General features: G+C 42.0%; 1 protein-coding gene and 1 long non-coding RNA gene across 2 annotated transcripts; both read left to right on the top strand.

Annotated features, from left to right (window-relative positions):
* The first annotated feature begins 3,571 nt into the window (after positions 1–3,571).
* LOC146521834 (uncharacterized) lies at positions 3,572–7,670 on the top strand. The gene is made up of 2 exons (XR_014870629.1): positions 3,572–4,307; positions 4,599–7,670. It is a non-coding gene; the product is annotated as an uncharacterized LOC146521834 (long non-coding RNA).
* A 2,159-nt stretch (positions 7,671–9,829) lies between these two features.
* On the top strand, positions 9,830–13,130 carry LOC146521833 (uncharacterized). The gene is made up of 4 exons (XM_085140703.1): positions 9,830–11,092; positions 11,872–11,936; positions 12,027–12,175; positions 12,269–13,130. The coding sequence occupies exons 1-4, from the start codon at positions 9,830–9,832 to the stop codon at positions 12,484–12,486; spliced, it is 1,695 nt and encodes a 564-aa protein (XP_084996829.1). The 3' UTR covers positions 12,487–13,130.
* Positions 13,131–13,852: the final 722 nt, after the last annotated feature.

Raw genomic sequence — 13,852 nt, 5'->3', positions numbered from 1 at the left:
AATTACACACTAAGATGGGCCAGATTTTTTAACCAAGACATTTCACTGGGCCAAAGATTGCATTTGGCCTGTCCGTAACAGATAAAAGCCTTGCAAAAGTTAAACACTGCCATGCACTAATTGCAGATTAAGTGGTTTTGAATTTTGATGTGATGGTAAAATAAATATTTTTCAGTCTAAGTGGGGTTAAATCTATGGGGTTAATGATGGGAAGGAGACAGAGAAAAACTCTCTTCCCTGAGTTTAGGTACAGAACCCACTTTCTGGTCGACCCCCACTCTCCATTCACTGACAATTCTGAACTAACAAGCTGCATGTTATTCTTGAATGAGCTTGTAGGACCGGATTTAAAATAGCATGACAAAAATATCATACATGTTAAAGCCAAACAGTATCATCAATGTTGCCCAGAGAACATTTGCTAATAAGATGAAGTTAGCTATGTCAGCTATGTCATCATAGCAAAAGAAAAGTACCACCTACCATTCTTTATGCAACTTCAAATGTCGGACAATGTTGGAAGTTGTTCCATCTCCATCTGTGATTCTCTTCTTGCATGTCACACACAGTGGAGTGGAGTGTGGAAAGAATCAATGAAATAAAGTGTGCACTTTTTATATAATATGTGTGTTAAATTTTAGATTTGGGGTAAAATATCAAGTCTTTTCAAGTAAACAGGTTCAAGTCCAAGTCAAATCCCAAGTCATTGGTACAAAAGTCCAAGTCAAGTCACAAGTCATTGGTACAAAAGTCCAAGTCAAGTCACAAGTCTTGGAACATTTTTTCAAGTTAACTCTAAAGCAATAAAATTAATGACTTGAGTCGAGTCAAAGTCATGTGACACCATTTGAAATGACAATAAACCTCTTGAGTCTTAAAACGTCTGGAGTCCATCAACATGTATTAAGATTAATAAACTCAGTAGTGCATGAGGATTACTGTGTGGTACGACTGACTGTCTGCTGCAGATTTATTTTTCTTTCATATTCTCCGATTTGCTGCACTTTGTCTTAAAAGCAGTTAAGAGGAATTAGCTAAAGTGCACTAAGTGCTACATGTAGCTATATATCTAATTAAGTTTCATGTTTCTTTGTAGAACACGTCAGTTGTCCTTAAATCACAAACTAAAAGGTCAGAATTTAATCTGAGTGGATTAGAAATGGTTTGAAAACAATGTGGTTGATGCCATTTGTCTACATGATTGTTCACTGGCATGAAGCTGTTTCACAAGAAAGAACCCCACCTTGTTATAAACAACAGTGAAAGTGACGCACATGTACCTGCTCGATTCTAAAAATAAATGTGAAAAGATCTGGTTACATAACATACTAGATCTCAAGCATCATTCATGGATAAATAATGCTTATTAATAAAGGATGATTACTTTTATCCAGACAAAAGGCCTTTCTTTATGTTTGTTCAAGTGTTTATGGTATTAAATCAGTCCTGAACCTTATTGTTAGGCAGTTTATGCAAGCTTTGATTGGCGATACCATAATTTGTATATTCCTTGGCTGATTCAAACCCACTTAATGAGGTTCAGTAACTCAGTCTGCAAAAGTGGAACAGATTCCATTAAATACTGAAGCCACCAATCAAGAACAGAGTTATTTCCAGCAGGTCTTGCAAACAGACTCAGCTGCAATCTTTGCAGATCAACTGATCTCAAGTCAGTTTGTGAAATTTCCTGCTTTCTAGATATTACATGATCAACTGTAAGTGGTGTTATGACAAAATTAAAGTGTTTAGGAACCACACGTATTCAGCTACAAAGTGACAGATCATTTAACAGTGGTTGTTTACTGCTGAGACATAGTGCACGAAGGTCACAAATGCTCTGCTGACTAAATAACCACATTTCCAAACTTTCTTTTGCATAAACATTAACACAAAAAATGCACCAGGAGCTTCATAGCAAAGATTTCCATGACCAAGCTGCTCCTGTAGGCTCATGTAGGTTTTATATGAGTATGTAAGAAACGGTTTCACTTCCACCCCAGTTTGAATGAATGTGTCATTATAGTAGCAATAGCTTACTCATGAATACAAAAACCTATCTTTGACAAATGATGTTCTGGAGCAGTTGCAGTCTTTTGGAAGATATATATAATTTTTATAGTGCATGTTAGAGTTTGAGATATTGTGAGCCACGTGCCAATGCATTAAAAAAAAGGCAGTCAAGGTACAAGGTAGACCTAATAATTTGATATTTATTTTAGTGTACAAAATACTGCCTTTTTGTTTCTTTGTGTGTGGAATGCACCAGAGTAAGCAGGGTATACATTTAGTCTATGTGAAGACTACACATAACTCAAATATTTCCAATAATCTTTTTACGATGCCATAGAACTTTAAAGGTTTAACTGGAGACAATTGAATTTCAAGAAAAGATTTACTGTTTTTAGATAATTTTTTTAGCTGACAATAGCACTAAACCTTTAGCCCACTTAATGATTTAATAAGTAAACTGCTTATTGAGTTGATGTAGCAATGAATAAAATACATTAAAAAACAAACAATTGTTAAGCTGGACCAATATTCTTAATGTCTTGTTCTTGTTTCTTTGTTTCTTTATCCTTTTTTTTTTTTTAACTCTTCAAGAAAACTGTAATTTGAAAATATGAGAAAGGAGTTAAATTTGAATGCATCATCAGTCCTCATTTTTGGGCAAATGAGTGTGGTATATATTTAGAGACAAATATCTCTAATAGTAAAACATTATTAGAAATATAATATAACAAGAAATATATAAATGCTGTTTTTTTTTCACTATACAGACTAAAAGCAAAGTACGGAGCCATCCAATTTGTTAAATATTATAATTTTGCACTTGATAATATTGACTTCACAAGTTTTCAGTTACTTGGAAAAATATGAGGAAATTTACCTGTGATGCTTTGAGCTCACAACATATTATCAGACTATATCACTTTGTTTAAAAGTTCTGTATTGGGTTGCTGGTTTAGCTTACTGGGGTGAGCAGGCTGCCACATGGTTGAGAGCGAGCAGTCTGGGTTTGAATCTGACCCGTGGAAATTTGTTTTCCGCTCTCTGTCTGCTTTCCTTTCACTCTTCACTGCATAGATCAAATAAAGCCAGAAAAAGGCCACTTAAAAAAAAAAAAAGTTTTGTATTACAAGGTACAGTGAAAACATTTTGAAAACTCATACTCTATAATAAACAAAGATGTCTGCTTACTTTGATTATGTTACATTTTTTCCAACTGCTTTTCGCTCTACTGGATTTCATTATTTGTTTGTCTGCCTTGACGTCCATGAGTAACTATGAATGAGGTCACTAGCAAAAAGAAGGGAGAGGCTGTGATCCTGAGGCAAGAAACTTTCAGGTTGATCACTTGACAAACTTGTGAATCCTGTGATGTGACGTTGTTCCTCTCTTCTATCATCTCTCACATACGTCATTAGCCCTCATTCTTCTGAAATATATAAGGCCACAAGAGGTGTGAACATAAGGTTTAACAGAGCAAAGAGGTGAATATCTACAGGAGATAAAAAAACAAAAAGAGAATTAATACATTTTCATCTGATCTCAGTTTTGGTAAGTACAATATACAAAATAGATTTCATGTACTGTGAATATGACTTTAGTTGTTAAACTAATCCTAATAAATTATTTTACATATGTTATTTTAAAATTGTCATACATCGTTTTTTTATTGAGAAGTGTTATGATGAGTACAGTTAATGATCAAAACCTTTTGTATTTTTGTAAAATTCTGTTATCCCGAGTTTTTAACTAGTTTTTTTTTAAATTTGTTTATTAATCTATGTGCACAACCTTGACATATGTTTCTTTTACAGATTTAACTGATTAAACAATGGCCGTTGGACTGATGATATCAATTTTGTTGCTTCTTATAGGTAAGTTAAGTGATGCTAAACTTACTGTTGATACAAAATAAATGAACTGCTTTAGCATAGCTATATATACCCTCATAAATAATTGCTACAGACAATATGTTGACTGTAAGAACACTGATTGTTAGAATACTTTAATGGTTAGACACTTATTACCTTGAGTTCAATGTGTACAATCTAGGTGAATTGTACTTAGTGATGCAAGATGAAGCCAAATTTCTACTTTTTTTTTTTTTAATTTCTACAAAACGTGGGCTTAGTAACAACTTTGAGTGTGGTATAGATGAGATGAGGACATTTTGCATACTTGTTGAAAGTTTTGTTTTTAAAAAAAAAGTGTAGTTTCTCTGTCGCTCTTGTATGTGAGAGACAAGAGAGAAAGCTTCTCTCTCTTGAGTGGTGTCCCTCATACTCAGTATGCAGTATGCAGTAACACAGCACACATAATAATGGATTGCATTTATATAGCGCTTTTCAAGGCACCCAAAGCACTTTACAATGCCACTATTCATTCACTCTCACATTCACAAACTGGTGGAGGCAAGCTACGGTTGTAGCCACAGCTGCCCTGGGGCAGACTGACAGAGGCGAGGCTGCTATACCCTACTGCCTGAAAATGTAGGCAGTAGGGTAAAGTGTCTTGCCCAAGGACACAACGACCGGGGAACGAACCGGCGACCTTCCAGTTACAGATACGCTTCCCAACCCCCTGAGCCACAGTCGCCCCATGACACATGGATCATTCCATTTAAAATCACTCATTTCTGAAAAAGGTTAAAAGGTTCCTACTAAGCCCCCTCATAATCAGCTTTGATACAGCCTTATCATATTCAATGAAGCAGTACAAAATATTGCCTTCATACTTTTCAAGTATTTGGAGTTACCACAACTTAAAATGTAATTACTAAGCTGAAATTTCCTATTTTTGTCCAATGTTTTTGAGCCCTCATAACATTGAGCTATAAAATAAAACCTTGTAACATTTTCAAGGCCGAGAAAATCCATTTCGTCTCTCTTAATTACTGTAATCAATTAACTAATTTCTTATTATTATTTTACAATTTTAAGAAACAATATAATTCAGTGTAAAAATAATTATATTAAGAGATTATTTTAGAGTGTTACAAAAGGAATAATAGGTAAAGGTTGCTTTCCATGAAAATGTGGATAGAAGTGAGACCTTTCATGCAGTACAATGAATTTTGGCCAGGTATCTATGCCACAATGTGATATGACCCAGTTTAACCAGACTTCACATTATGATGTTGTCAGAGAGCAAATAATAATATTTAAGGTACCATATTTCTCTTACTCTACTTTATAGAAGTTATTGTAATTAATTAACCATGATTAATCGCATTTAATCGCACAAGAAAATTTGCCCCAAAGTGCAAATGTTTTTTTTTTAATTTAAAAGCAATTTAGTGGGCGACAGAATTAAATAATAGACATGGACATGAATATTGTAAACTCAAGTTCTTTTAATTTATGGGGGAAAATATTTAAACTGCAAAACAGAGAAACAAAAATAATATCCCTGGCCAAAATTGGGCAGACTTAAAAATAAAGTGCTATTTTAAGTAGTTTAAGTACGTTTTCAAAATGGTATTGTCTTTAAATAATAATGAAAAACTGTCAACATAAAGTGCAGTTTTTCTTTTTAAACAAAATAAGCCAGAAACATAAAAGGGTATTTGAACAGCTTCACCTTTAAACTCTGAGTAACCTTAGCCAAAATTATTTTGTACATTAGGCTAAAACAGTGTGATCATCGAACATTTTACTGCAAAACATAGCAAACCCATTGGACTCACAGTACGTCCATGCTTATTTACTGTCCATCTATTTCAGCCAGTTACTTAGACAAACTAGTCTGTTCACATTTTCTCAAGGCAGGTCTCTTTTTTGTTACTATGTGACCTGCAAGTGAGAACAGTCTCTCACATGGGACAGAAGAGGCAGGACTAATCAAATACTTGTGGGCCAGGACAGACAGCTGTGGGTGGGTCCCTGCTCAACTGGACCACCACTGCAGCGGGCAGTCTTTCTTGCTAATGGTTGATTCTGTTCTGTACAAACTCAGGACCCTGTTACACAGGGCTTCCTGATTTGAATGAGAGTCTGAAGACAATGTAGAGAGGAGGAGGCTCTTTGCCTTTGCTGGCTCCTTTGTGGTGGCATCTTTACACTGTTCCTGCAGCAGGGCCTCAAGGCTGGTCCAAACCTCTTCCCCTTGCAAGTCACTTTAAATCCTTAAAGCATGAATCAAGCACAGTAGCTATCTTGAGCCACTGATGGTTGAGTGTAGTTACACATTGGGATAGGTCCTTTGTGAAGGCAGTCTTAAATTTCACCATGTAGTTTCAGTCATCAAAGGAGACCTCGATGGTGTGATGCAGGTGGCAGAAAGCAGGTAGAACATGAGACACATGTCTCACCTCCAAGAAGCTCAGTCACAAACCTGTAGTAGACAGTTCAAGAAAGTAATTATTAATCTACGCAATAATTGTCAACTACAGAGCTTTTTGGAGAAACAGTACCAATAAGTTAAAAAAAAATATCTGCATGGGTCAAGGACAGCCACCAGCTTTTGGAGTTTCACCAGCTCTTATGGAGTTAAAATGAGTAGCTTGTGCCTTAGTTTGCCTAAAGCAGCAAAAACCGCCTCTTGATTCTTTAGTAGATGAGAAACCATATGATATCAACTGCATTTGGGTCCACACTCTCTCCGCTCCATGCTGCCTCAGTAGAGTTGACATTTACTGTTTGTTATTGGTTTGCTCGGCATCAAATAAAACAGCTCTTTTTCAGTTTGGGTTGGGCTAGGTTAAATGAAGTTTGTTTCCACGCTTCGTTTTGTCTGTGTTTGGGTCCACTATTCTCCACTCCACATGGTCTGCAGATCATGAAGTGGAGCCAAAGGGAATGAATAAGGAATCGATAAGTGATAACAATAATAGAATCACAATTGAAAAATTCTTATCAATTCCTGCCCGTATTGGTGTTGCGTAATTACTGAAAAAAGAGTAATGCATTACATATATTACACAGAACATTTTACTTAAAAGCATACTTGATATATTAAGTACTAAAAGGTATTATGTAATGTATTTAATGCAGTATGTAATTTAATTACTCCAAGGAGGAAGTATTTGTTGCACTACTCTTGGCATTACTTTTGCGTTTCTCTGTAAAATGAAACACGTTGTAATATAACATTTAACAATATAAAACTATAGCCGATGTTCCCACACAACAACCAAATCCTTATCCTAATGAGAACACGTATGATCTCTTATCATTTATGTATAAACACAAAACCAATATGATAAAACAAAAATAAAAAGCAACACAAAGAGACTTCAAAACAATTACCACAGTAATTCTACTGAAAAAACATGGGAGGGAAATATGAAGGCTGTAGCCTGAGTGCGCATGGCTGCTGTTGTTACGTGTTGAAGCACAGGGTGTGGCTGCTGGCTTTGGGTCAGCATTCACTCATCTTTAACGGCAGTCTTGGTTCTACTGTACAAATTATTTAGCTCTACAGGTTATCGTAGATTACTTGAGAGGGCAATTTATATGAAACACAAGAATTACTAAAACTTCTTGTGTTAACTATTGCAATGAATTCATGACATGATATTTGAATTGGGAAGACATAAACATATTACGGACTGATTTGGGAATGGTGACTCAGAATAGGTTAATTTAAATTTGTATGACTACATGTAAATGCCGTCACTACAACCACAGGCCCAACCACTACAACAACAACGGCTGCAACCACCACCACAGCCCCAGCCACTACAACAACGACGGCAGCCACAACCACCACAACCCCAGACACTACAACAACGATGCCTGCCACCGCCACCACTGCAGCCACAACCACCACAGCCCCAGCCACTACAACGACGGCTGCCACCACCACCACAGCCCCAGACACTACAACAACGACGGCAGCCACAACCACCACAGCCCCAGACACTACAACAACGATGCCTGCCACCGCCACCACTGCAGCCACAACCACCACAGCCCCAGCCACTACAACAACGACGGCTGCCACCACCACCACAGCCCCAGACACTACAACAACGACGGCAGCCACGACCACCACAGCAGCCACAGCGACTACAACAACGACGGCAGCCACAACAACAACGACGGCAGCCACAACCACCACAGCCCCAGCAACTACAACAATCACGGCAGCCACAACCACCACAGCCCCAGACACTACAACAACGACGGCTGCCACGACCACCAAAGCCCCAGACACTACAACAACGACGGCAGCCACAACCACCACAGCCCCAGACACTACAACAACGACGGCTGCCACGACCACCAAAGCCCCAGACACTACAACAACGACAGCAGCCACAACCACCACAGCCCCAGCCACTACAACAACGACGGCAGCCACTACCACCACAGCAGCCACCACCACCACGGCCCCAGACACTACAACAACGACGGCTGCCACCACCACCACAGCCCCAGCCACTACAACAACGACGGCTGCAACCACCACCACAGCCCCAGCAACTACAACAACCACACCTGCCACTACCACCACAGCCCCAGAAATTACAACCACCACAGCCCCAGCCACTACAACGACGGCTGCCACCTCTACAACAGCCCCAGCAACTACAACACCGACAGCTGCCAGCACCACCACAGCAGCCACTACAACAACGATGGCTGCAACCACCACCACAGCCCCAGCAACTACAACGACGGCTGCAACCACCACCACAGCCCCAGAAATTACAACAACAACAGAAACCACAACAACGAAGACGGCTGCCATCACCACCACAGCCCCAGCCACTACAACAACGACGGCAGCCACCACCACCACAGCCCCAGACACTACAACAACGACGGCTGCCACCGCCACCACCACCACAGCAGCCACAACCACCACAGCCCCAGCCACTACAACAACGACGGCAGCCACAACCACCACAGCAGCCACTACCACTACAGCAGCCACCACCACAGCAGCCACTACAACGACGGCAGCCACCACCACCACAGCCCCAGCAACTACAACAACGACGGCTGCCACCACCACCACAGCCCCAGCCACTACAACAACAACGGCTGCCACCACCACCACAGCACCAGCCACAACAACAATGACGGCAGCCACCACCACCACAGCCCCAGACACTACAACAACGACGTCAGCCACTACCACCACAGCAGCCACCACCACAGCCCCAGCCACTACAACAACGACGGCAGCCACCACCACCACAGCCCCAGCCACAACAACAACAACGGCTGCCACCACCACCACAGCCCCAGAAATTACAACCACCACAGCCCCAGCAACTACAACAACCACACCTGCCACTACCACCACAGCCCCAGAAATTACAACCACCACAGCCCCAGCCACTACAACACCGACAGCTGCCAGCACCACCACAGCAGCCACTACAACAACGATGGCTGCAACCACCACCACAGCCCCAGCAACTACAACACCGACAGCTGCCAGCACCACCACAGCAGCCACTACAACAACGATGGCTGCAACCACCACCACAGCCCCAGCAACTACAACGACGGCTGCAACCACCACCACAGCCCCAGAAATTACAACAACAACAGAAACCGCAACAACGAAGACGGCTGCCATCACCACCACAGCCCCAGCCACTACAACAACGACGGCAGCCACCACCACCACAGCCCCAGACACTACAACAACGACGGCTGCCACCGCCACCACCACCACAGCAGCCACAACCACCACAGCCCCAGCCACTACAACAACGACGGCAGCCACAACCACCACAGCAGCCACTACCACTACAGCAGCCACCACCACAGCAGCCACTACAACGACGGCAGCCACCACCACCACAGCCCCAGCAACTACAACAACAACGGCTGCCACCACCACCACAGCACCAGCCACAACAACAATGACGGCAGCCACCACCACCACAGCCCCAGACACTACAACAACAACGTCAGCCACTTCCACCACAGCAGCCACCACCACAGCCCCAGCCACTACAACAACGACGGCAGCCACCACCACCACAGCCCCAGCCACAACAACAACAACGGCTGCCACCACCACCACAGCACCAGCCACAACAACAATGACGGCAGCCACCACCACAGCCCCAGCCACTACAACAACAATTGCTGCCACGACCACCACACCATCCACCACCACCACGGCCCCAGCAACTACAACAACGACGGCTGCCACCACCACCACAGCCCCAGCCACTACAACAACAACGGCTGCCACCACCACCACAGCACCAGCCACAACAACAATGATGGCAGCCACCGCCACCACAGCCCCAGCCACTACAACAACGACGGCAGCCACCACCACCATAGCCCCACCCACCTCAACAACAACGGCAGCCACCACCACAGCAGCCCCAGCCTCCACAACAACAATGGCTACCACCACAGCAGCCACCACCACCACAGCCCCAGCCACTACAACAACGGCTGCCACCACCACCACCACAGCAGCCACCACCACCACATCCCCAGCAACTACAACAACAGCAGCCGCAACAACGACGATGACTGCCACCACCACAGCAGCCACAACAACCACAACAACGACGGCAGCCACAACCACCACAGCCCCAGCCACTACAACAACGACGGCAGCCACTACTACCACATCCCAGGCCACTACAACAACGACGGCAGCCACCACCACCACAGCCCCAGCAACTACAACAACAACGGCTGCCACCACCACCACCACAGCAGCCACCACCACCACATCCCCAACCACTACAACAACAACGGCTGCCACCACCACCACAGGTCCAGCAACTACAACAACAACGGCTGCCACAACAACAAGGACGGCTGCCACCACCACCACAGCAGCCACCACCACCACAGCCCCAGCCACTACAACAACGGCTGCCACCACCACCACCACAGCAGCCACCACCACCACGTCCCCAGCCACTACAACAACAACGGCAGCAACTACCATCACAACCCCAGCCACTACAACAACTACAGGTGCCACCACCACAAAAACAACGGCTTCAACCACCACCAAAGCCCCAGCCACAACTACGCCTTCCACCACCCCCATATTTGTTGTTTTCAGATCCATTCAAAGCAATTTTACAACAGACTTGTTGAATTCATCATCTGAAGCTTTTAAAACACGAGCTGCATCTATAAAGGCACAGGTAAGTGTTTTACTTTGTGGAAAGTAGCATGAATGATGTGTCTAAAGAACAGCTATTAAAGTACTAAATGCTCAATACAGGATTTCACTGAATTACAGCAGGAACAGATCAACTATAGAATCTTTGCTTGCACTTTGATGCATGCTCAATCATCCAGGTAAGTAAATCTCCAAAAGTTGATTCTGTTCATCTGGATGTAGTGTTTTGTGGGAGAAATGTTTCGTCACTCATCCAAAACGCTACGTCCAGATGAACAGAATCAACTTATGGAGATTTACTTGCACTGTTAAAAACTCTGGAACACTTTGTCCCAAGATTTACACATGTGCTTTTGAGCTATTGATCCGCAGTCTTTTGTACTTGTGGCAAAGCACTTTAAGTCAGTATTATTGCTGGATGTTTATTCTTCTCTCAAAGGAGACAAGCTCTTAAGATGTTGGTTCTCACTTCATATTTGAACAAACCTTTTCACTTTAACAAATACAGATAAAGATTCTCTTTCTTTCGCTTGTCTACTGTCTTTCTCATCTCCAACTCATACATTGAACCTGACTTTACAGGACATATTCAAGACAAAAAGCACTACATTTCTCTCACTAGAAGATGGATAATATACTTATGATAAAATTGTATAAAGTAATTAAACTGCATCAATTTAAAATTTGTGAAAGTTTTCCCAGTTTTACCCAGTTTTTTTTAGTTAGTGAGTTATCCCTGTTGCCTCAGAGCAGGATGGTTTTGAGCTTGAATTTTAAGAAAATTCTCCTTTGTGTCTGCAGATTGAACCTCCTTACAAATTGGCGTTCCCTTCTTCTTTTGTCTCCTTGAATGTTGTGAGCTTCAGGTAATTTCAGTATTTTGACATATAATTTTAAGAGCACTCACCTAAAGCCCTAAATATTCCAATCTATAATTTTTGTCTCTGCATTTACAGGCAGGGATCAGTCATCAACACGATAGAACTTCGGTTTGTAAACACATCTGTTCCAAACAACACTGAGATTAGAAATGTTTTGAAGAGTACAGCCTCAAACGTTACAGGCTTTGACATTGAAAGGGACTCCATCGCTGTCAATGACACAGGTGAGTAACCGTAGTCGTTATGTTTGATCAAAAAGTCTCAAATGTTTTAGAGTGACTTGGTTAAAAATGTTTTGTACATTTTTTCTACCACAGCTGCTGCATCAACTACTACAATTGTTGTTCCAACAACTACACCCAGTACAACAACTACTACATCAACTACTAAAACTATTGTAACAACATCTACAACTACTGCAACAACTACTACATCTACTGCAACTACAGCTTCAAGTGGAGTATGCCACAAGATTAATTCCAGCACTGTTTTCCCCCTGGTGCTGCTGTTATGGCTTCTATCAAGCCAGCAATAGCATCTGTGCTGGTTTTCATTTGAAAGACAAGCAGCAGATGATCTCTTTCACTGCAGCTCTTTATTTATTGGACACATCAGAAAGAGTAGAATTGCTATGTTTGTCAATATGACAATATTTCTTGGTGGGAATGGCCCTGTAGTGAACAGAATGACACAGACTTCTTTTATGCATGTGGTTAATTGAATCATAAATAGAAAAATTTAACTAACAACGCAAAGGCAAAAGATAAAACAAAATGGGTGCTTTATCTTAGAGGCTTAGTAGTTTATGCTGCTTAGTTTAATTAAATTCAAGTTTATTTATATGGCACCAAACCACACTAACAGTCACCTCGAGGTGCTTTAAATTGTTAAGTTAAGGTAAAGACCCTACAAAGACCCTCTTGCTTTTAAGTGTGTCTCTGCCTACATGTCTGTTAACTGTTCCTCTTTTATATAGAAAAAGACTAAACATTAAAAATATATAGAAACAACTTCTTGACTTTGTAACAAAATTATCCGCAACAGCTCTTCTTATACTTTTTAAATGCTTGTAAATTAAAGGTTTCAGGTTTCCCTTCATATAGAGCATACACAGTATATATAAAAAAAATGTATAATAAAGTGTAAAAAGTGGGTCTACATGTGGTTCCCCCCCCCGCCCCCCAAATAAAAAGCACTGTCACTTTTCTTATTTATATAAATTGTATGTTCATAAAAATATATATTTATATTTTTATTCTGTGAAGTGAATTTTAATTTTTACATTTTCTGTAAGAAAGTCACAATAACCAGAATATAGAATGTATAAGAAATTTACACTGTCTCCTGTGATGTTTTGCTGTTTGAGTAGGTAAAGATAAGGTTGAAATAACCTAAAGGTATACAATTTAGAACCCAGGACCAATTTGCCATGGTCCTGGGTGAGGGACCAGACAAAGAGCGATTCAGAAGACCCTTATGAAGAGAACATCGAGGGAACAGTTTACCCTGCCCGGGATAGGGTTACCGGGGCCCCGCCCTGGAGCCAGGCCCGGGGAGGGTGCCCGAGGGCGAGCCAGGAGCGGAAGCCCTGGCAGACTGATCCCCGGCTGCCAAGACTGGCAATAGGGACAAGACTTTCGGACTGCCTCAAAGAGATTCTGGCAAACCGTCAGGCGTCTCAGGAGGGGAAAGCGGTGCTCTACCTGCACTGTGTATAGTGCTGGCGGAGTGCTGCTGACGTCGACTGAGAAAATTGTCAGGCGGTGGAAGGAATACTTCGAGGACCTCCTTAATCCCACTGACACGTCTTCCGAGGAGGAAGCAGAGTCTGGGGATGAGGGGAATGACCCGCCAATTTCTGGGGGCGAGGTCACTGAGGCAGTTAAACAACTCTTGATGAG

The sequence above is a fragment of the Neolamprologus multifasciatus genome, chromosome 3 (genome assembly GCF_963576455.1).
Source record: "Neolamprologus multifasciatus chromosome 3, fNeoMul1.2, whole genome shotgun sequence".
In the NCBI taxonomy this organism is placed as follows: Eukaryota; Metazoa; Chordata; class Actinopteri; order Cichliformes; family Cichlidae; genus Neolamprologus; species Neolamprologus multifasciatus.
This window is presented reverse-complemented; position numbering and strand designations above follow the sequence as displayed.

What these genes read in the sequence shown, in the direction of transcription:
- LOC146521833 (XM_085140703.1), top strand. Translation starts at nt 9,830, where the DNA reads ATGACGGCAGCCACCACCACCACAGCCCCAGACACTACAACAACAACG. An exon ending in TTGAATGTTGTGAGCTTCAG is followed by an intron (nt 11,937 to 12,026) that starts GTAATTTCAGTA and finishes CTGCATTTACAG; the next exon opens with GCAGGGATCAGTCATCAACA. An exon ending in CATCGCTGTCAATGACACAG is followed by an intron (nt 12,176 to 12,268) that starts GTGAGTAACCGT and finishes TTTCTACCACAG; the next exon opens with CTGCTGCATCAACTACTACA.